The 24565-nt window shown below is 47.2% G+C and overlaps 1 protein-coding gene across 1 annotated transcript; it reads left to right on the top strand.

Annotated features, from left to right (window-relative positions):
* The first annotated feature begins 8940 nt into the window (after nt 1-8940).
* LOC147701011 (zinc finger BED domain-containing protein 6-like) lies at nt 8941-14544 on the top strand. Its single transcript, XM_086928562.1, has 5 exons — nt 8941-11789; nt 11962-12063; nt 12236-12337; nt 12510-12611; nt 14363-14544. The coding sequence occupies exon 1, from the start codon at nt 9126-9128 to the stop codon at nt 11142-11144; it is 2019 nt and encodes a 672-aa protein (XP_086784688.1). The 5' UTR covers nt 8941-9125; the 3' UTR covers nt 11145-11789; nt 11962-12063; nt 12236-12337; nt 12510-12611; nt 14363-14544.
* Nucleotides 14545-24565: the final 10021 nt, after the last annotated feature.

Here is a 24565-nt window from a genome sequence, read left to right as displayed (position 1 = left end):
GTTAAGCCACATAAAGTAGCTTAACGCTGCTTTGTAAATATGGAGCAGTGCATTGCACCACCATAACGTCAGTAAAAGAGACATTCCGGTGGAGCAATCTCCTTGTAAATATGCCCCACAATGTTTTGTAAGGGTCTGGGTTGAAAATGTAAAAGTGTATTTAATACGGACGTTTTGAGGAGGAGCCAATGCAAATAGCAGGGAAACACCTTTAAAAACAACATATTAATGTGGCTCACAAGCATGCAGAGAAGCGCAAAAGACCAGTTTCTTGAGAAACAAAATAGCTCGTCAAAGCAGGTGTTAAAGTGTGGGAAATGTCACTAACACCTTAAAAAATCATAAAACAACACTTCCTCCACTGGTAAACCAGCCTGTGGTGGTTTTTCTGGGACACAGGTAGCTCTTACTTGCACTTGCTAAAAGAAAGGGAAAGAGGCAGAAGAACATTTTCCAGGTGAGTGTCACACTCTTTGAGCAACACAATGACGACATGAGCACAGACTACAGGTTTTACAATGACATGGTTATGGTCCTGCTTTTCTAAATTGGGCCTTCATTGGAGCCCACCACAGGCATGTCACATGCCATTCAAGCACGTGTGAAGCTCTTGGCCCTGGTTTATTCAAGAGCATATATGCAAAAATGAAAGGTCTGGTGGTATAATGGACCAATGCATCCATTGTAGTTCCCTGTGTTTGACCTCATGGTCACAGGTTCAAATCTCTGTGGGTCCACTCAGCCTCTCGTCCTTTCTGAGGTTGATAAACTGAGGACCCTTGCTTAATAATAAATATCTGTTATTCAGTGCCGAGATACCCCTTTTGGGGTGAACATAGGCTTTACAAACAGACATGCTATGTTTAAAAATGGTATGTGTTGCAGAGCACACTCTAAGCATTCCTAGCATCTGTCTACCAGAGTATTTGAAGAACCGCAACCAAGCACCTCAGTTTCACCAAAGTTGGTGCAGGGCAGACACAGGTAAAGCAAGGCTTTTATCAATTAGCCCACCTTCCCAAGCCCTGCATACATGTGAATTTGATCCCACCAGACGACACCACCACATAGATCCAAATAGAAAGCATACATAGTTCATCATGTGTAGGCCATAAGTGACAACGAACACTGTTTCACAAAGTTGTGGGCAAATACCACGGCAGTGCTCATGACTCTTTCGTCTTCCGACACTCCAAATAAATCAACAGTTTGAGAGCAAGGTGTATGGAGGTGGAGTACTGCTTAGTCAGAGGATATGGAATCTAACAGTCTCACTGAAAATGACATGTCCATTTGATCATGATTAGAAGACTTGTTGGCATTATTAGATAAATGTTTGTTCTCCATAATTGACACTTTGGGGCCTATTAGGAAGGCGGGCGGATTGCCCCAGCCAGCCTGGCGGTATCCACTGCCAGCCTGGCGGGGGCAATCCGCCCGCCATACGCATCTAAATTCCCCCCACCATATTAGTATGGCGGGGGGAACGGGGCAGATGGAAAGACCGTCCGCCGCTTTTCCGCCCCGGTCGCCTTGCGGCCGGGGCGGAAAAGGTTTAATATGGTGGCGTGTCTGTTAGACACCGCCAGCCATATTACAATGGGCTGTTTCAGATACCATCGCCGCCACGGAAAGGCATGTGGTCTTCACTCTGGGGGGCCCCTGCGGGCCCCCAGAGGGAAGGAGAGGTGAGGGGGTGCACATGGGGGGTACCACAGGTACCCCCCAGCATTTGCATACACGAAGCAGCAGGCACCACGCGGTGCCTGCCGCTTTGTTTATGCAAATGCATACATTCATTTTTAGAATTGTGGCGGGTGGTGCACAGAGCACCGCCCGCCACAATGTTAAAAATGCAGGATGCGCCCGCCACTGTGCCGGGCACATCCTAATACCCCCCACGGGACCCCCGCCCTTATGGCGGGCGGTCCCGAATTCCGATAGGATGGCGGGCGGCCTCCGCCCGTCATCCTAATGACCCCCTTAGTGAGGAGAGTGGTTTATTATATGGTATGGTTGTGTGACCTCACTGTTTAATAAAGGTACAAATACGTATTTGGTCCAGTCAGGTATGTTTAAACTATCTTAGCTCAACCTTTGGGTAGCTGTGACTCTGAGCAGTCAGGCATTATCATAGGAACAAGTGTAAAGCATTAAGAAGCACCAAAACAGTTGAAGGAGAAGATAGCACAACACAATCAAAATCCTACACCAATTTATACAAATAGGTTGCATTTTACTTTAAATGGAAATGTCATTTACATCAGTCCGCAGAACTTCGGAAATATGAATTTTAAAGGAATAAGAAATCACAGACTTTCACTCAGTGCAATGAATCATTGTAATCTACAGCGACTTGTGGTTTAGTGTTACCCGCAACATATAACTTGGAAATGGCTATAATGGCACTCTTTTGGCAAGCAACTCATCAGGGAGTCAGTCTCTAAGACCAATCAGACTGAGTAAACAGTTACCTTACAGTCAAACCAACCTCCAGTCCAGTTACAGGCTCAATGAACGAACTTCCGTAGAGTTTAATGGTGTGGTCCTGATGCAAGGGATACAGCATGCTGAAGCTGCTCAGGGGCGCTGAGGATGCTGACCCGGTCACAGGAGTCTTTCTGGCTCCACCCATCAGTCTACAAACAATGGGGGGGCAACTTTGGCCAAAGGGGTCAATGTTCTTTGAAATCTGTATGAAGTTAGGACAAAAACAGTTGCCACTGGTCTACTGGTCTCTAGTTATAGCAAAACCAGCTCATCCATTTAAATGGTGATAACTTCCTAGCTGGGTGATGTCTTTTCCTAACGTATGGCGCCACACTCACAGTCCTCCCTTTGTTTGTCCAACAAATAGCAGGTGCAGTCCTGTCTTTGCTGCAGCCTCTTTTTGCCAGGTCCAGGGAACAGCAGGGCAGTCCATCTTCGGTTCTCTCTCCCATACAGAAGTGATCTGAGGTCTGGGTGGCAGGAGTTCCACACTTTTATGCCCACTAAGTGCCACAGAGGTGGGCTAGCCAATTGGGCTATCAAGTTACTCCTGCCTGATGACAACTTCCTGTGAAGTGTGGCATCTAGCTATTCAAGGGTACACTAGTCTGCCCATTCTAAACATAGCAGAACCTTTCTCTTGGTATGTTCTCGTTCCCTAGCCCATGCCAGAGGTGTGGCTTCTTGGGGACTATACGCCCATGAAAAAAACAGTTTGTCAATGTATTCAACCTCTCTCTCCAAAGTGCCTGACTTTCTGCAAAAAAGAAGCCCTCTCATGTGTGACTACCATTTGCATGTCAAATGCAGTTTCCCCTTTGGAGCTCATCTTTTGAACTCACACACTGTGCGGCCATTTTCCAAGGAGAAGGCCACGCCTCTTCCAATTTTTGTATGACAACATTGGTCCTCAACGTATCAAGTTAAACAATTCAATGAATTATAGCCAACACTGTGTACTATAAGCAAAAAAGTGTCAAGCCGGACCCGAAATCTAATCAATATCAAGAATAGAAAGGATTTTCTGAGCACAAATATACAGTGGGATACAGTCCTGTATCCAATATACAAAGGAAAAACAGAAATAACAAACAGAGGGAAAAATTATTTTCAGGCAAAGAAAGAGAAAAGGACGCACGTATCTAAGTAGAGATAGGCAAAGATGTCATTGTATAGAGAACACACGATTTGTAACACTTTGGAAAACTAGTGTGTAACTATTTCACATGTCGACGGCGTTTCGATCCTAAACACAAAATATAAGGATTATCATCAGTACTGGGGAATAAATGTCTGAATAATAAATACAAGTCTGTGGGAAAAATAAAGGGATTTTCTCACCAGGTATTTCTATAACTATATACCCACACGAACTAGCTTTCTCCAACCTTGCCCATTAATCCACGTAAAATCATTCATTTAATACTTTCCCCCCCCCCCCCAGCTTCACGCTGACGCTGAGCTTTCCCACAATCGAACCAGTACAGCAGCACACCCAATTGAAAAATATTGTGGCTTGATCTGGGGTGGTGGAGAGAAGTAAGAAAATAGCATTGTGTGTAGGCATGGGCGCAAAATCCGTTCCGCTCGCGGATTTTGCGGATTTTCGGTAAATCCGCAATCCGCGAGATTCGCGGATTTCCCGCAAAATCCGCAAATCCGCGCGCTGCGGATTTTTTTGCTTGTGTTCGCACTGCTCGCGGCCCGCGGCGCGGGCAGCAACAATCTCGCACTCGCGAAATTACAAAAATGGCGGAGGAGTGAAGGAAGGAAGTGGCCCAGTCTCCAACTTCCTGTTCCTGTCCAGCAAGTTCCTCCCATTGGGGAGGGGTGAAGGAAGTGCCCCAGTCTCCAACTTCCTGTTCCTGTTTCCTTTCCTGGCCATTTTGGATTCGATCTTGACTGGGAAGGATTACTTTTTGTGGATGCTGCTGGATATTTGGATTTGAGGCCTTTTGGATTCAAAATTTGATTTCACAAGTAAGTTGATAAGTTGATGTTGTTTGTGGTGATTTTTGTGTGTGTTAATCGACTTTTGGGGTGGTGTTGGGGGCTGGCTATGTTGGTGGTGGGCCATTTGTAATAACTTTTGGATTCGAAATTTGATTTCACAAATAAGTTGATAAGTTGATTTTCTTTGTGGTGATTTTTGTGTGTGTTTTCCGACTTTTGGGGTGGTTTTGGTGATTTAGCGGGTATTTTGCCGCGTTCGCGTCGTGAAGCAACAATCTCGCACTCGCTAAATTGCAAAAAGTGCAATTCTGCACCAGAAAACCACCAGCAGGCAGCATAAACCTTCTGAAACTTGATGGATGGCATTGGAATGTGGTGATTTGTGTTGTCTTTTTTGACTTTTTGGAGTAGGGGTTGGGGGCTGGCTATGTTGGGTGGGGCCATTTTGAAGCATGGTCCTCCTGGCCATGTGGATGGGGGTCAAGCGGCCATTTTGAAGGCAGGCAGTGAGCTTTGTGCCATAGGCCTGCACCCATTTTTCCTTGCTTTCACCCCTTGTGCCCAGGTTGAGTCAGTGGTACATGAAACTAACTACATGCCTCTCTGTGGGCTCTCTTGGATCAATGTTGAATTCCTGTTTCCCAAAAATGTAGCAATTCTTATTTTTGATATTTCCATATTGTGGTGTGCACGTGTATTCTAAATTTGATTTCACCAGTAAGTTGATAAGTTGATTTTCTTTGTGGTGATTTTTGTGTGTGTTTTCCGACTTTTGCGGTTGTTTTGGTGATTTTGCGGGTGTTTTGCCGCGTTCGCGTCGTGAAGCAACAATCTCGCACTCGCTAAATTGCAAAAAGTGCAATTCTGCACCAGAAAACCACCAGCAGGCAGCATAAACCTTCTGAAACTTGATGGATGGCATTGGAATGTGGTGATTTGTGTTGTCTTTTTTGACTTTTTGGAGTAGGGGTTGGGGGCTGGCTATGTTGGGTGGGGCCATTTTGAAGCATGGTCCTCCTGGCCATGTGGATGGGGGTCAAGCGGCCATTTTGAAGGCAGGCAGTGAGCTTTGTGCCATAGGCCTGCACCCATTTTTCCTTGCTTTCACCCCTTGTGCCCAGGTTGAGTCAGTGGTACATGAAACTAACTACATGCCTCTCTGTGGGCTCTCTTGGATCAATGTTGAATTCCTGTTTCCCAAAAATGTAGCAATTCTTATTTTTGATATTTCCATATTGTGGTGTGCACGTGTATTCTAAATTTGATTTCACCAGTAAGTTGATAAGTTGATTTTCTTTGTGGTGATTTTTGTGTGTGTTTTCCGACTTTTGCGGTTGTTTTGGTGATTTTGCGGGTGTTTTGCCGCGTTCGCGTCGTGAAGCAACAATCTCGCACTCGCTAAATTGCAAAAAGTGCAATTCTGCACCAGAAAACCACCAGCAGGCAGCATAAACCTTCTGAAACTTGATGGATGGCATTGGAATGTGGTGATTTGTGTTGTCTTTTTTGACTTTTTGGAGTAGGGGTTGGGGGCTGGCTATGTTGGGTGGGGCCATTTTGAAGCATGGTCCTCCTGGCCATGTGGATGGGGGTCAAGCGGCCATTTTGAAGGCAGGCAGTGAGCTTTGTGCCATAGGCCTGCACCCATTTTTCCTTGCTTTCACCCCTTGTGCCCAGGTTGAGTCAGTGGTACATGAAACTAACTACATGCCTCTCTGTGGGCTCTCTTGGATCAATGTTGAATTCCTGTTTCCCAAAAATGTAGCAATTCTTATTTTTGATATTTCCATATTGTGGTGTGCACGTGTATTCTAAATTTGATTTCACCAGTAAGTTGATAAGTTGATTTTCTTTGTGGTGATTTTTGTGTGTGTTTTCCGACTTTTGCGGTTGTTTTGGTGATTTTGCGGGTGTTTTGCCGCGTTCGCGTCGTGAAGCAACAATCTCGCACTCGCTAAATTGCAAAAAGTGCAATTCTGCACCAGAAAACCACCAGCAGGCAGCATAAACCTTCTGAAACTTGATGGATGGCATTGGAATGTGGTGATTTGTGTTGTCTTTTTTGACTTTTTGGAGTAGGGGTTGGGGGCTGGCTATGTTGGGTGGGGCCATTTTGAAGCATGGTCCTCCTGGCCATGTGGATGGGGGTCAAGCGGCCATTTTGAAGGCAGGCAGTGAGCTTTGTGCCATAGGCCTGCACCCATTTTTCCTTGCTTTCACCCCTTGTGCCCAGGTTGAGTCAGTGGTACATGAAACTAACTACATGCCTCTCTGTGGGCTCTCTTGGATCAATGTTGAATTCCTGTTTCCCAAAAATGTAGCAATTCTTATTTTTGATATTTCCATATTGTGGTGTGCACGTGTATTCTAAATTTGATTTCACCAGTAAGTTGATAAGTTGATTTTCTTTGTGGTGATTTTTGTGTGTGTTTTCCGACTTTTGCGGTTGTTTTGGTGATTTTGCGGGTGTTTTGCCGCGTTCGCGTTGTGAAGCAACAATCTCGCACTCGCTAAATTGCAAAAAGTGCAATTCTGCACCAGAAAACCACCAGCAGGCAGCATAAACCTTCTGAAACTTGATGGATGGCATTGGAATGTGGTGATTTGTGTTGTCTTTTTTGACTTTTTGGAGTAGGGGTTGGGGGCTGGCTATGTTGGGTGGGGCCATTTTGAAGCATGGTCCTCCTGGCCATGTGGATGGGGGTCAAGCGGCCATTATGAAGGCAGGCAGTGAGCTTTGTGCCATAGGCCTGCACCCATTTTTCCTTGCTTTCACCCCTTGTGCCCAGGTTGAGTCAGTGGTACATGAAACTAACTACATGCCTCTCTGTGGGCTCTCTTGGATCAATGTTGAATTCCTGTTTCCCAAAAATGTAGCAATTCTTATTTTTGATATTTCCATATTGTGGTGTGCACGTGTGTATTCATAAATGCCTACTTGCAAACTATTAAATGAAGCGCCACATATGCAACATATATTTAACTGATGTTCCTCTGTCTTCGTTTGCTTTTAGGTGCACAAAGTCAAGAACTCTGCATCATCGTTGAGCATCAGTGCCAGGAAGAAGTCCTGCTGCGGCCTGCTGTTCCGACATCTGAAGAAGAATCAGAAGATGGGTCCGAAAAGAGGTGCCCGTAGCTCCTCTTGCAAGAAAGATGTCTCTACTAAGGAGAAGAAGAAGCAAGTGGCACCACTTACCAAAGAGTCTGGTGCCTCGACCACTAAATTTATGTGGAAAAAAGAACCAAAGTCCACCATGAGTGCTGCACAGGTAGCCTGTTTATTGGTTCAATCACCAACGACCAGTGATGTTGGCTCAAGTACTATTCAACAACCAAAGCCGCAACAACAACTGCAGGAGCTAACAGTACAAGCACAAGTACATGCGCAAGGAGCTGTCCGAGAAGGAGCTGGTCGAGAAGGAGCTGGCCGAGAAGGGGAAGGCCGAGAAGGGGAAGGCCGAGAAGGAGAAGGCCGAGAAGGAGAAGGCCGAGAAGGAGAAGGCCGAGAAGGAGAAGGCCGAGAAGGAGAAGGCCGAGAAGGAGAAGGCCGAGAAGGAGAAGGCCGAGAAGGCGAGGTCCATGAAGAGTTGCAAGTAGAGGTCAGTGAAGAGGGCCATGTAGCGGCGCATGGAGCGGTGCAAGTGGCCACAATGGTTGTTCTTCCCGAAGTCGGGGCACAGGAGGAAATTGACTTTGGACCCGGGGTATCAAGTCAGGAAGACGAAGCCACTCCTCCTGATGATTCATTTTCTCCCAGCTCCCCAGCAAGGAAAAGATCAAGGAGGGTGTGTAGAAGTTCCTCTTCAAGCCCCGCTCCATCAGATGATCTGGATCCAGATCGGCAACTATCTCCGACGTCTGAGAGGGAGGCACACCATGAGCTGAGAAAGGTATCAAATGTTAAAAGGAAGGGCCCCGGAAAGCTCATACTTATGGATCCGAACGTCGGACTTGATGAAGTGGTGCATTCTGATGTTGATGAACAGGATGACAGTAATGACCTAGTCATCACACACGTCATTCCAGCCACACCGGCCATGCAGCAGACAGACATTTATACCCTATCCCGACGTCATGCTGAGCGTGACCCTGGCGATGTGGCACTGGTAGCACCACCAACGCAGTCATGTAGTACAAGTTCACCAAAACCTACAGCTCCCATATTTTCTCCCCAGAGGGGAACTCCATCTAGCTCGACTCCCTCAAGTAGGGTTGCTGCAATAATTGCACAACCCAGTAGAGGTCTGCAAGGCTCATCCACCACTGCTTCATCTGGCATTGGCAGTATCATCACCTCATGCGGCAAAACCAGAAGTTTCCAGTCCCCAGTTTGGAACTATTTTAGTGTCCATGCAAAGCATGATAACCTAGCCGTTTGTTCCATTTGTATGACTACAGTTAGCCGCGGTAAGATTGGTACCAACTATGGTACCGGAGGCCAGCTAGGTCATCTTGAAAGATGGCACTCTGTAGAATGGTCTGCGCACCTAGCAAACATCAAGGCAAAGGAATCCCAAAGGGCAAGTGGCCAAAATAAACCCGTACTAGGTGTTTCATCTGAAGATGACGGGGAGGTAGAAGAAGCGTCAGACATTTATTCGGGCGCACCCAGTACCCCTGGCAGCACCACACCCTCCGGAACACATAGGAGGCACACTGAGAGTCTGGGAGACACACCAATGCGGAAAATGTCAACACTGAGCAGAAGTGGGTCGAAGAAGGCATCAGCATCATCCATTAAACTTGTCCAGCGCAGCATTACAGACATGTTCTCCTCAGATGCGCCATTTCAACGCAACCACCCAATTGTGCGCCTGTATAACACTAAGCTGGCTAAAATGCTAGCGGTGGACCTTCTCCCTTTTTCGTTTGTCGAAGGTGTGGGTTTTCTTGAACTCGTGGCAACACTGGCCCCTAAATGGAAGGTTCCTAGCCGGTTCTATTTTGCCAGGGTTGCTGTTCCAGCACTACATAAAGAGGTGCTTGAGTTGGTTGGGGCAGCTTTGCAGAAGAGTGCTGTTCACACTATACACCTGACAACAGACATGTGGACCAGTTGCCAAGCCCTTGATTACATGTGCATCACTGCACACTGGGTCTCTTTTTCAGGGGTTGCTAAACGGATAAATGCAGGTGGTGACTTGGTCGACATTTTTAAGGGTGCTCGTAAACATGCAACATTAGCCATGTTTGGCATGGAGAAAACTCATACTGCAGACAACATTTTGCATGACTTTAACAAAAAGGTCTTGCAATGGCTGCCCAAAAGAAATTGCAAGGTTGGTTATGTTTCTACTGATAATGGCAGCAATGTAGTTAAGGCCATGGCAGACGGTGACTATTTCAGAGTGCCGTGTTTGGCGCACTGTATGAACCTTGTCGTGCAAAAGTTCTTGAAAAAAGAACCTGCAGTCGACAAAATACTGACCATCTGCAGAAGAATATGCACACATTTCAACCATTCTTTTAAGGCCCGGAAGGAGCTGAGGCGCCAGCAAAATGTACGTAGAATGCCAGTGAAAGCACTTATCCAGGAGGTGGCAACACGTTGGAACTCAACCTTCTACATGCTTGAGCGTCTGCATGAGCTGTTTCCAGTAGTCAATGAGTATTTCTACAACCTGGGTGGTGATACGACAGAAATGATGCTAGCGGTGGAGCAATGGCAGCTAGTTAAAAGCCTGACAGACATGCTTCGTCCTTTTGAGGTCTTCACGCGTGAAGTCAGCAGGGAGGACTGTTCTTTGAGCAAAGCTATCCCATTGTTGCTGAAGCTCGAGCACCAAGTCAAGGTGGTGTCTTCAGAATTAAAGGATGCGGGAAAGAATGAAGCATATGAGTTGGCGCAGAGATTATTACAATGCCTAGTTAGCAATAAACGGCTTGTAAATATCAAGAAACAACAGCACTACATTTGTGCTACTATTCTGGATCCACGTTACAGAAAGCCATTGTTAGGAAAAGTATTAATTCCTTTTGAAACTTCAGATGTTACAGAGTACAAAGGTTGGCTAGCTCGGTCAGCCATTCGTTTTGAAAGAGAGAGGAAGGAAACTGTAGGAGAAGACAGTACTAGTGAATCAGCAGGCCAACAGGCGTCGGATAAAAGCACTTCTGTGCCTGTGGCAGAAGTGAGTGTCTTTTCCTCTGAGCCGTTAACCACACCAGCAACCGTATCATCTGCACCAGGCACAGGCGATATGTCTGAAGAGGATTGGCTAAGTCAGCTAGGGTTTGCTTGTCCCAGAAAGGACACAGAAGTGCAAAGTACAGGAATGCGGGAGAACATTGTTTCAATGGTGCAGGCCTACCTGGATGACTCAACAGCGGTCAATATTACTGAGGACCCATTGGCGTATTGGCATGGGAAAAGAAACATATGGCGAGAGCTCACCAACCTGGCTATCAATTACTTGTCTTGCCCACTCGCAAGCGTGTCTTCAGAACGTGTTTTTAGTTCTGCTGGTGGCATTGTGACTTCCAAAAGGTCCCGCCTCTTGCCCGCAAATGTGGAGCGGCTCACCATGATAAAGATGAACCAGCACTTCATACCACCAGATTACAAAGTACGAGAATGCACGCAGGAAGAAGAGGACACCGACCTACCTGAGGAAAGTTCTCCTCAGTTACCACAAGTACTACCGACTGAATTTGCAGAGTATGAGGACGAGTTCATTTTCCCTGACACCGAGTTCTGAAAATGAGTCAATGATTCATTAACTTTATTTTTAGTTCGACTCCTTATTCACTTTTATTCCTGTGTGTCTGTCTTTCTTTGTTTACCAAGTGCTTGATCCCATTCACAACAAAACCGTAATCACCCAATCAAAGAACAAGCCCATCAGCAGAACTGTCTTGCCGCAGCATTCATCAGGTTCACAAGTTAGTTGCCAAGAACTCAGTCCTGGTCGTCTATCCTCCTCCTCCAGACTCATTCTATCCATTTCCCGTAATGCTGATGCCTGGATTCCGCACAATGAAGAAACTTACGTTGACGAGTTGCTGCAGAACGCTTTAGGACACTGTGAATTCCAGGTGGAGACAACCCTTCAACAAACACAAATTACAGGTAAGATAAGCGTTTGGATGGGAGGTAGTATAATGGAGTATTAGGAGGAGAGGCGAGAGAGTGACAGTGGTACTACTAGTAAACTCCTAGGACTCTTGATTATGGGAACTCTGTGACAGGCATTTAACTTTGGAAAACATTTGGCCAACTACAGGTTGCTTTTGCTTTGCAGAAAATCCACGCCGGGAAACTCCAGTTGGGGCCCAGGTGCGGAACGCTTTAGGACACTGTGAATTCCAGGTGGAGACAACCCTTCAACAAACACAAATTACAGGTAAGATAAGCGTTTGGATAGGAGGTAGTATAATGGAGTATTAGGAGGAGAGGCGAGAGAGTGACAGTGGTACTACTAGTAAACTCCTAGGACTCTTGATTATGGAAACTCTGTGACAGGCATTTAACTTTGGAAAACATTTGGCCAACTACAGGTTGCTTTTGCTTTGCAGAAAATCCACGCCGGGAAACTCCAGTTGGGGCCCAGGTGCGGAACGCTTTAGGACACTGTGAATTCCAGGTGGAGACAACCCTTCAACAAACACAAATTACAGGTAAGATAAGCGTTTGGATGGGAGGTAGTATAATGGAGTATTAGGAGGAGAGGCGAGAGAGTGACAGTGGTACTACTAGTAAACTCCTAGGACTCTTGATTATGGAAACTCTGTGACAGGCATTTAACTTTGGAAAACATTTGGCCAACTACAGGTTGCTTTTGCTTTGCAGAAAATCCACGCCGGGAAACTCCAGTTGGGGCCCAGGTGCGGAACGCTTTAGGACACTGTGAATTCCAGGTGGAGACAACCCTTCAACAAACACAAATTACAGGTAAGATAAGCGTTTGGATAGGAGGTAGTATAATGGAGTATTAGGAGGAGAGGCGAGAGAGTGACAGTGGTACTACTAGTAAACTCCTAGGACTCTTGATTATGGAAACTCTGTGACAGGCATTTAACTTTGGAAAACATTTGGCCAACTACAGGTTGCTTTTGCTTTGCAGAAAATCCACGCCGGGAAACTCCAGTTGGGGCCCAGCTGCGGAACGCTTTAGGACACTGTGAATTCCAGGTGGAGACAACCCTTCAACAAACACAAATTACAGGTAAGATAAGCGTTTGGATGGGAGGTAGTATAATGGAGTATTAGGAGGAGAGGCGAGAGAGTGACAGTGGTACTACTAGTAAACTCCTAGGACTCTTGATTATGGAAACTCTGTGACAGGCATTTAACTTTGGAAAACATTTGGCCAATACAGGTGAATCAACACGATGACAGTGTTCCGTAAAACAAACTTACTGCAAAACCACCACCCACCAGGCTCAAAAGTAGTAAAAAACAGCTATGCTCAGATAAAGTTTGAAAAAGTATATTTTTATATCCCTAACAAAATAAACTCCCGCAAGACCCTCCCTAACCCCAACAAATAGTCCATCAAAAGTCCCCAAAAACCCCAACTCCCAATTCCCACCCCCCAAAAGTCTCTAAAAAAGGGGCAAGGGACACTCTACGGATGCAGGTTGTTGAATTTGGCCTCCAGGGCATCAAACTTCTCCTGGATGATGGCTTGATCTAAACGGAGGCCCTCCACCAGATTGTGATACTCCTTCCATCTCTGGACCTCCGCCTCTAGGTTGGACACTCTGCGGAGTGCAAGGCGCAAGCGAGCCTTTACAGTACTGTGAGGAGGTGCAGCCTTTGCTGCTCGGCGGTGGCGTCTTCCAGCACGGCTCCGGTTGGCTGGAGCACTGCGCTTACCGGCAGAACGTGGGGTCACGGAGGAGGATGCAGAAGATGTTGTTACACTGGAGTGCGTGTCGTCCCCCTCCATTTCCACCAGCCGGCGATATTGCGCAACAGTGGCATCCAGCCTCCGTTGCCGGGCAAGTACAGCCCGCATACTCCTGCTCGGTTTCGATGTTTTGGTATTACCAACTATAAGAAGAAAGAAAAAACATAATCTGTAACGAATGCTCTTTAAAAATATGATTAACACAAAATGATTCAGCAGGAAGTTGTGTCACAGTACAACTAGCAACTAGCCAGCGCAGTACAAAACTATTGAGGCCAGTATCATGGGCGTCCGCATGGAGGGGCAAGGGGGGGCGCTTGAATCACCATTTCCCTTCCCACAACTCACTTGTATCCTTGGTTTGGTGCTCTTTCATATGAAAGAGATCTGACAGAAGTGAGTGTCTTTTCCTCTGAGCCGTTAACCACACCAGCAACCGTATCATCTGCACCAGGCCCAGGCGATATGTCTCTATCTCTCTCTCTGTCTCCCTCTGTCTCCCTCTACCTCGCTGTCTCTCTCTCTGTCTCCCTCCCTCACCCTCCCTCTGGCTCCCTCCCTCTCTCTCTCCTTCTGTCTTCCTCTCTCTCTGCCTCTATCTGTCTGTCGGTCCCAGCCTGCTGCAATTACCATATTGTAATTTGTCACTGGTCCAGCACTGGATACACATCATATGCTATCTAAGAGTCAGATAGTACCATGATCCAGCTTACCTGTACTCCACACCACCGCTGCCTGCTTCCTCACAGTCTGATTGTCCACTTGCGCCGCATCCTCCCCAGAGTCGCCCTCAGACTCCGAGTCGATGACGATCACGTCCGAGCTGGCCCCGCCACCAGCTGTTCCACCTAAAAAATATATTTAAGACTGTTAGATTACACCACTCACTAGTATTTGGTCTAGGAATGAAGAAGTTTGAAAACAGAAAAAATAATTGACTGTCTACTCTAGTCTAAAGTAAAAATGTCCCTCCTTCCAGGGAAGGCTGTTGTCTTGCTGCACTTTTTTGTCACAATTGATGAATGCTTGCTTAATTTTAACACACATCTTTTTTCTCTGAACAGACAGACGCTGGACTTCTACGGACAAGAGCAACCAACTAAACCAGGTGAAAGCTCGGCTCGACCACAAGACATGTGTTCCATTACTCATCAACTCAGCACCAAGCACTTTTCCTTTTCCAGCTAACTTTATTTTAATATATGTGTTTACTTTTACTTTTTTTAATAAAGCTTTTAAACTTGAATAGACTCTGTGGTTTTTGGTCCTCCAAGCTAGAGTGACCGAGAGAAAGGTTTTGTAATTTTTGCAAGGAGGAGTCCGTGCCGCTGACACTACCGAGTTTATACTATAGTATACAGTGTGCCAAACACGCCACTCTGAAATATTATTACTCTGGTCTTTGGTGTCCATAGTAAGGTTTGTGGAGAATTGTCCCTGCAACAGTAGTATTATTGATTTAGCTCCTATCTAAACACTGTTTCGAAAATTTAAATTAGGAACGCTTGGACAACAATAGGTCCTCTATATTTAAATGAAAACTTACTGGGGCCAGCAAAGGAGCACTCGCCGCCCTGGCCTGCATCATCCTCCTCCTTTGGAGCCACTGCATCCGCTGTTTCTGTCCGCTTGCCCCTGGGCGGACCTGACGTACAACATGAAAGAAAGAACAGAAAAAAATGATGATTGCTGCTTGTCGATGTCCTTGTCAACCAAATCAAACATTTAGAAAGAACAAGAACCAACTATTTTAGCCAAAAAGAGGGCTACAAAGGAAGGACTGCACCTGAGCCTCTACTCAGTCATTTAGGACAATGATGCGTCACTGAAACCCTGCGCCTGCATGAAGCAGGCTTACGGCTTGACGCAGCATTGCTGGAGCTGCGCCATCGTTGCAACGCAACTCCATCAATGAGCCGCCTTTACGGCACCGATGCGTAACGCTTCGGTGACGTTTTGGCACCATGGCGTGCCGCATTGAAAATACGGCGCACCATGGGTGGTGCTGGCGTGCCTCACACTTTGCAGGGATGCACAGGTAATGCACTTAGGGGCATACTTACGAGTTCTGGGCTGCACACCTCCAGAGGTGCACCAGAACAAAATGCGTAACTCAAAACTAACCTTGCGTCACGGCAGATGCGCCGCAATTACAATGCGGCAAACCCTGGCGCAAGGGTAGGCAGATGCGTGATGCATCTCGTGACGAAAGAGGGGCGCATCTCTAGAGTCGCGTCGCAGGCGCGATGCAACTATAGCAATGCTCAGGGATGCCCAATACTCAACATACCGCATCAGTCCTTACGCCTGCTTCAAGCAAGCAGGCATAAAGAATTGACGTAGCAGCGTCGCGGAAGTGCCTGCGTTAAATCTTGTAGATTTCACGCAGGCACTTTTGCGAGGCGCACATCTGCCTGACCGCCACCCCCCCCCCCCCCCCTCCCCCTGCGTGGCAACGCACCCATTGTGGCGCAGGCCCAGGTCTTAACGTGGCGCATCTCCTTAGAAGCATCACGTTGTACATGACTCGCTGGGATGCGCCACGTTTACGTCGCTGTGCGTCAGGTAAGGCAGCGTAAACGTGGCGCAAGGGGCTTGTAAATCTGCCCCTTTGTGTCTAGCATTACGCAGTTCTGTAAAGTACACTCATACATTACTCAGCCCAATTAAATGAACACAAAATAGAAAACAAATAAGCAGTGGCACCGCCACAGAGAAAGAGAGCAGTGCACCTGAAATGCACAGAAGATTTTGAAATATTAATTTAGCTCTCCTATCAATGTAATCAGCAGCATTATTGTTCTTTGTAAAAAAGTTAAAGCAAACATTTGCAATATTAACACACAGAGCAGGAGAAAAAACAGAGTAGTGAGTGATGAAAAAATTGCTACTACTACTCACCAAGCCCGGGGACCTCCACTCCCAGCAGATCGAGCAGGTCGTGCTCCCGCTCCAGAATATCGGTCCAGCGGTGGGTCACCTGATTATAGGTGCGCTGGACCCCCGTGATCTTAAAAAGGGCCCGGCACACCTGCCCCCACCGCTTCCGACGCTCCTGGCTGTTGGTATAACCGGCAGCAATCCTGCCGCCTGCTGCGATGGTCCTCGGGAGACGGCGCTGCACAAAATAAACGAGTGAGCCCACCTCCTCAGGGCTGAAGATCTCCCTGGGCACCACCATTTCCGCCCTCAAGCGGCCACACGGGAGCCGGGCACGGGCTGCGGTGCCCGGCTTGGGCAGCTTGACAGCTGTCTTCACCATGTTCTGGGCAGGTAAGGAGATAAAATGAAAAAGAATAGGAGTAGAGAAGAAGGAAATAAAAGTTTAAAAAGTACTTGAAAAGTAAACAAAAGTAGCCTAAAACACAAAAATATAGACCTAAAAAACAAGAGGGATAGAAAAAAAGTTTAATAGATCAAAAACAAAATAAAATAAGCAAAGGATGGCAGAGATATACAGAGGATAGAAACACCATGCCCAGACACATAGGAATGAATGAAAAACAAGATGGCGGCCGATCACGTGAGCGTAAGTAGGTTCTCACGCGATTTCTCTCGCGAACTCGTGCGAACTTGTATTCGCAAGGCGCTCATCGCGCGAGACTACACATAGCGGGCGGAAACGGAAAAACGTCACGCAAACAAAATGGCGGCGCCCAGAAACCTTGGGGTAACTCGCACGAGTTCGCGGCTTACACGATCGATTTCGCACGACGCCGCGCCTCGCGAATAGTGCGAAATTACCGAAAAACGAGTTTTGCAAAAGGAAAAGCTATGAGCAGGTGCAAAAGTTCAACCTCATCATTTGTAACCATTCCCTGTAGTGCTTCCTGAAGGGGCCATCCAGAATTCGGTTAGGTTCCTGTTAAAAAAAAATTACATTGCAACAAACAGGAAAAGGAAAGGAAAGGGAGCAGACAAGCAGGTGCCAGCCTTCATTAATGTCAGTTGGGGCAGGGCAGGTGTTGTTGTAATTTAATTATGCAAAACTTAAGGCACTTAGCAGGTGTGCTTTGCTTTGCCACAATAATGTACACTCACTGGTCAACCAGAGGGTGCTGTGATGACACCGAGGGTGGCATGGGTGTGACAGCCAGAGGGTGGCATGGGTAAACCAGAGTGCCAGTGTTGACAGAGGATGGCAGTGCTTTGTTTGCCCCAATAATGTACACTGGTGAACCAGAGGGTGCTGTGATGATACAGAGGGTGACATGGGTGAGCCCGAGGGTGGCATGGGTGAACAAAGAGAGTGCCAGTGGTGACAGAGGGTGGCAGTGATGAAGAAAGGCTTGCAAACAGGCTGGGCACGTAGAAACAACAAGTTCGCAAAACTGGCGACCGGACAAGTAAGTTCGCAATTTGCGAAATTGCACAAAACCCTCGCGAACTTGCAGAAACCCGAGCGAACACCCCAAAAAATAAAATCCGCAAAATCCGCGAGGATTCGCGGATTTTGCGGATTTTCGCAATCCGCAAATCCGCAAATCCGCAAATTCGCGGATTGCGAATCCGCAAAATCCGCCCATGCCTACTCCCACGAGGTTTTGTAGTTCGGGGCACCGAGAGACCAAAGAGCTTCGGGAAATTGTGCCGCCACCGGGTCCGCTGTGGGCAGAAAGCCCCAGAAGGCCTGCATACGGAAACGAGAAAGCGCATCAGCAGCTTGATTCAGTACTCCCGGCACATGTCTCGCCCTAAAGAGCACGTTCAATCGCGTACATAGTAAAACAATTTCCTTGAGCAATCTCAAAATCCATTTGTATCGTGCTGCCTGACTATTGATACACTCAACCACGGTCATGTTATCCGACCAGAACACCACAGAGTGATCCCGAAACCCCTCAGGCCATGTTTTTAAGGCCACCAGAATAGGGAACAGTTCGAGAAAAGCAATGTTACTCGTCAGTCCACACTCGTGCCACCTTGACGGCCACTTTTGAGCCGACCACTGATTACCAAATATGGCGCCAAAGCCTATACTCCCCGCCGAATCTGTCCACAGCCCCAACTCCTCGGAGGACACCGCCGGCTTGTTCCAGACAACCCAACCATTGAAATCCGCCAGGAACGCCAACCAAATGCGCATGTCCTGGCGAATCTCGGCCGAGAGCCTCGTGCGGTGGTGCCCCTCTTTAAGACCGACCATGGCTTGTGCAATCGAGCGGGAAAAAGGGCGGGCCATTGGCATAACTCTAAGGGCAAAATTCAACTGACCCACAGTTTGCTGCAATTGATGTAAGTTCACCTTGGTCTCCCGAATACATGTTTTGAGGGAGGCCCTGAATTTCACCACCTTTTCCTTGGGCAACCGGAAGCAACCTTCTTCTGAATCGAGCTCTATTCCAAGAAACTCGAGCGAAGTTGATGGCCCCACAGTCTTACCTGGCGCCAATGGCACACCGAACTGATTCATCAGACTACAAAACTCTTTTAAGGCCTGTGAACATTCCTGATCCCCGGCCGCCCCAGGAACAGAAAATCGTCAAGATAATGCATAACATGCTGAAACCCCGTCATTCTTGTGAAAACCCATTGCAGAAAACAACTGAGTTTCTCAAAATAAGCACAAGATATGGAGCATCCCATCGGCATACATTTATCCATGTAATAGCGACCCTGAAACATAAAACCCAGGAGACGCTGATCGTCTGGGTGTACCGGGAGCAACCGGAACGCTGATTCGATGTCTGATTTGGCCATCAGCGCTCCGGGCCCCAGGCGATTCAACATGGCGACGGCCTCATCGAAAGATGCGTACCGCACCGAACACACCTCCGGGTCTATCGCATCATTCACAGAAAGACCTCTCGGGGCTGACAAGTTATGTATTAATCTAAACTCACCCGGGTCCTTCTTGGGGACCACTCCCAAGGGGGAACAAACAAAATTAGCCACTGGTGGCATGTCGAAAGGTCTGGCAACCCGACCCCGGGTCACCTCTTTCCCAATTTTTGCCTGTACCACCGCCGTATTCTGCAGGACCGACAGTTGGTTCCTACAATGTGCCTTACCCTGAAAATTCCCCACTGGGATGCGGAAACCATACGTAAACCCGTCTCGCAACACCCCAGCGGAGACATGATCCGGGTATTCATTGAGCCAAGGAATCATTGCCATGGTATCAACCGGGGTAGGTAAAGGCGCCCCTCGGACTATTTCAGACCTGTTTGGCGCTTCCCCTACCACCGTTATCACCCGTTTTGGCTCTGCACATGGTCTCAGGATGAGAGGACTGCCCACACCCCCCACAGTCGTGCCTAAACTTGCATGACCCCTGGGGCCTTGTACATTTTCCCCTGTTAAAATTCCAGCAGATCCCTTTTTTTACCTGTGTTGCCACTCGACCTTGAGTGATGCTCGTTACTTGCACCCGCCCGAAAGGGCGTCCCAGATGAATGGCGGGAAAACTCACCCCCGTTTCCCCCCAACAATGGTGCCTTTAACATGCCTGATTTCTCCATCCTTTGCCAAGAAATGGAGTCGTAACAATCCCACGTCAGAGATGCGTTGAACTCCTTGGCCTTCCGAAAAACATTATCGTAGCAAAACCCCTGATTGCCCTCATATGTCTGAGAAAACTCCATAATACGTGTCTGGTACACGGGCAACTCGGCCAACAGTTCAGGCCTTCGTTCCCCCATAATTGAAGTGAATATGCCAAAAGCTCTGCCCCAATTACCTATGTTCTCATCGACCTTAAAGGCGGCCATCTTGGCGTGCCAAACACTCGGATGCAGAAACTCTTTTTGACCCTTCACATGCTCGATCTCGTAATTATCCGTTAGCAAAGAAAACATGTTTACATACTTCTCAGCCCATATCTTTTCCTTGATTTCAATCGGAATATGCTGAGCCACTTTCTCCCTTCTCGAGGGTACGGACCCCTCCCCCGCAATCGGCAGTAGCCGCTTACCTAAATTAGAAGCTGTAACCGTAGTCGCTGCCGAACTCGTGCCCGCTGCGGTTTCACCCACTGGAGCCTGTGGGGGAACAGAAGAACATGGTGCCTTTGCAGCCTCTCTTGATTGCCGCAACTGCCTCATTACTGCCCTGGCGTCATCTGCCGTGGTGCCCTCACTATCTTTCCCCAACCACGCTGCCAGCTGTGCAGCCAACTCGGGAGGCATATCCTCCCCGTTCACAGGGGTGACTACGACAGGAATTGGTTGCCCCTCCTTCGGAACCGGGATCGGCTCCTCAGTCGGTGTATCGGGGAGCGCCGGCGGCGCCTCGGGAACCGGGGCCTCTCCCCCAGTTGCCCCCCTCTTGGACCTCTTGCCTCTCCCGCCAGGGACTACTCCCGGCAATGCTGGTCCGACGACTCGCTTAGGGCCCCCTACACCGTTCATTGCCGCCATCTGCTTCTTCATCTCGGCCATGTCTTTTACGAGCATGCAGAGCATCTGATCGGTACCGACCCGCTTTTCGACCTTCTTGCCCGGCATTCTCCAACGATGATTCTCTGAAAGAACAAAGACAAAATTACAACGCTCAAAAATGGCTCTTCGTTCCGTCTCGAGCTCACGTGCAGCGGGGAGGTGCAGCTTCAGAGCACAGGAACAAGAGGATGCTACCTTGGCTTGTCGCTCCTTTTATCCTTCTTCGGGCGGGCGTAAACCCGCCTCCGCCCGCCTCCGGGGGCGTGGCTGGCGGCTTCGGTGTCTAGGACAACCCACTCTAGGGCAGGAAAAAGCGCGCCCCGGCTACGCCGCTTCGGGCATACCAGCCGAGACTCGCCTCCCGCCCAAGATGGCTTCCCGGGGGGATCGGGGTACTCCACCATACGTTCGGGGGGACCGATTGGTCGCCCCTTTCCATTCCCTGGGGAACCTGTGGACAATCATCATTGTGGAATAGTCCCCGAAGGGGAAGAGTGGCCATATCGATTGGGACAAATCTCTGGTACTCCTACTGATTCTGTTATGAGGTGTTACCTACTATATTGAGGTGAGCTGCCTTTCATTTTGAATACCAATTAGATCTTTTACTATTGAGAAGATGATTAATTGATAGTCAACCATCGTTCATCTCTTTTAGAAAAGGAAACTACACCAACATAAAATGAAATGATGATTGTCCACATGTTCCCCGGGGAATAGCAAATGTGATAACATGACTTATAGTTGATTCATCACAACATTTCAGTTTGGTGAGTGTTTTGCATGCATAACAATTGAAGATGTCCATTGTCTAAGTGAGTTGGTTTCCTATATATTTGCAGTGTGTTTGATTGAAGGAACAATGATTGGTTATGTGTAATTGTGTGTATATACCACATGAAATTAGTAATATGCATGGTTTTTGAATTTGTATTGGAGACATGCATTTTTGATTGGTTTCCTTTCTGGAATTGTGACATTTAATATTATTGAATATTAATATGTTACTAAAGTATAATATATAGCAATGCAGGTTATTTCTAGAAAAATGAATGTTTTATCATTATATCTTTTAGATGGTGTAGGAACTTTACATTGGGGAAAAATATTTAAATTGTCCTCAGAAGGCGGCTGTCTTTGGTATTGTCCACGGAAACGCTCAACGAAGTGTTGAGGAAGAGATCTACAATGCCTGTGGGATCTGTACATTTTAAATGAAGTCACCAGGTGCAAAAAGCAGGTTTGAATCCCTGCTCCAGGGTCGGCTCAACATTCTGTGAATCTGGGCACATTACAATCTAACTAGTGCTCCTGTAAAGCATTATAATGCCTTTGTGCCGAGATTGCGTTACATAACAACTACACAAAAAACAAATACATAGAGGACTACTAGAGAGGCTTGTGCAACAATACGCGATTAAGCATTTCTTCACATAAAGCATATACGTAATTATTGCACAAAACGCCCTACTGCGACTTAGATCAAATGCATGTCTTTGCTATATGAAGCCTGTCTCATTTCACTGAAGGGTAAATGCTCTCCAAATGAACGTGACATATGTCCTGTGGCCTATTTGTTAACGGTTGAGAATTGGAACACTTGAAAATGGGACATGGCTGGTATTTTTCTTTGCTACCTTCATTACCTTTATAATTTAAAACATGGTTTGCAAGTGAGTATACAACTCCATACAATAAGCACACCTACAGAGAAACAGATGTTATCATTTTTATCACGAAGGGAATCGAAGTTTTGTAATTGTGCTAAAACATTTTTTTTTTGCGGAGACCAATTTTAAGAAGCAGCATCTCCACTAGGCTTGGGCAGTAAACTCTGCTTTGTTCGTGGAGTTTACAGAGTTTTCTGCACTACACACTCTCCGGAGCTCGTGTCGTGCTGCAGAGGTTTTTCCCCGCTCGTGCTCGCCAATGGTAAGTTGGAGAGCGTGAGCTGCCACGGGCAGAATTTATACCTGAGCGGCAGGAGGATCAGTCCAAACGACAGTTTGTGCCGCACTCCGCAACTTGTGGAACTCCCCTGAGTTTTTATGTCACTTCTCAGAGCATCGCTACGTGGAACTCAGCGAACTATGCCCAGGCCTAACCACCCTTTACAGCAGTGACTTACTAAGAGGGCACATTGGCTTGTCCATTTCTCGTTTGCCTCCTTTCATTAGTTTAGAAGCTGCTTTGAAAGGTTCACTGCACTGAAGCAGTGGACGGGATACTATGTGATGCGCCATTGTTTCCACTGCCATCAAGAAACGAGGAGCACGCTCACTTCGATAAGGACAGTAGGCTACTACATCGGCCTATTGAATCTCAATTATTACTTTGGGGTGACCATTTCACTACGAGCGAACGTCCGGATTAGCACAGAGGACGTTAGGCCGCTACACTGGCCCTTTGCATTCCATTTATTACCTTGGGGTGTCTTTTTCTCTCCGAGTGAACCTCCAGACTAATACAGAGGCCTTTTATGAATTCGACCCCATGGGCTCAGGACTCTTTTGAGCCTATACTGAGACAATTGAGCCCTGACGAAGTTCCAATGGAACGAAACGCATTGGCTGTGGTTGAATCCTAACAAATTGAAAGGATAAAGGACATATTTTGATAAATTGGAAGCTATTTTTTACTCCATTTCTGGTGCACCGTCCTTATCTTTATGAATTTGTGTATCTGGTCTTCAGTGGAGTGAAAGTGTGACGAACTCCGGACGGGTGTGCACAGACAAAGGACTTATTTATTCACTTTGAAATTGAGGTGCTGAACCATGGTTAGCCGCATTGATCCTTTTCAACAAGGGATAACATGTGATGCGCCATTGTTTCCACTGCCATCCAGAGCTGTGATGCATCGAAAGACTTTTCTGCAGTGACATGTGTCCAAAGATGAGTGTGGCCAGAGCCTAAAACGCCATTTAGTCATTCACTCCTTGACTGGTGTCGGGTTACACTTCCACTAGTACTAATAAACAGAAAGGAGTGAGTCATTTAGGAAACCCTGTGTCAACTCTCAGATCTTTCCATAATGGCTTTTCCAATGTTATTTTAAATTAACTGTCTGAATATACAAGAAACATATTCAAGACAGCATCACACTACAGGCAGCACTTTTGCACCCCAAAAACTGGTAGTCTCATAGTATGACAGCACCCTCCAAAAACAGCAGTCTTACTCTAATAAAAGCTCCCAGATCATTTGCAAGGAAGCAGTCTCACACTCCCAGCTGCACTCTCACCCATAGGACTATCAGCCACACTAGACAGCACTTGTGTACCCCTTACAGTGCAACAACATGTACACCCCTCAAAGAATAGTAGTCACACTACAGATCTCACTCATGCTGCACAAACAATTGACAGCACTCACACTCTTTTTACAGAATGGCAGTCACACAGTACCAGATTTACTCCTACACTCCTGAAAGACTAGTGCTCTTGCACTGCCAGCAGTACTCTCACACCCCTCACAGACAGTCACACACTTCTGGAAGCACTCTCACACTCTTCTAAGACTAGTAGTCACACAGTGCTGCTAGTACTCTCACACCCCTCACAGAGTAGCAGTTGCACACTACCAACAGTAATCTCTCACACCTCTCACAGACAGGCATATACTTCTGGAAACACTCTCACACTCTTCTAAGTTTAGCAGTCACACACTACTGATAGCACTTTCACAACCCTCACAAACTAGCAGTCACACACTAGAAATAGCACTCTCGCACCCTCACACACAGTCATACACTTTTGAAAGCACTCTCACACTCTTCTGAGACTAGTTGTCACATACTACTGATATCACTCTCACACCCCTCACAAACTAGCATTTACACAGTAGCCACGGCACTCTCACAGCTTTCACAGACAGCCAAACACTCTGG

The sequence above is a fragment of the Lissotriton vulgaris genome, chromosome 7 (genome assembly GCF_964263255.1).
Source record: "Lissotriton vulgaris chromosome 7, aLisVul1.2, whole genome shotgun sequence".
Classification (NCBI taxonomy): domain Eukaryota; kingdom Metazoa; phylum Chordata; class Amphibia; order Caudata; family Salamandridae; genus Lissotriton; species Lissotriton vulgaris.
Note: the sequence above shows the minus strand (reverse complement) of the source record. Positions and strands in the feature narration are given on the sequence as shown.

Coding starts and splice junctions, on each gene's coding strand:
- LOC147701011 (XM_086928562.1), top strand. CDS start 9,126: ATGCGGAAAATGTCAACACTGAGCAGAAGTGGGTCGAAGAAGGCATCA.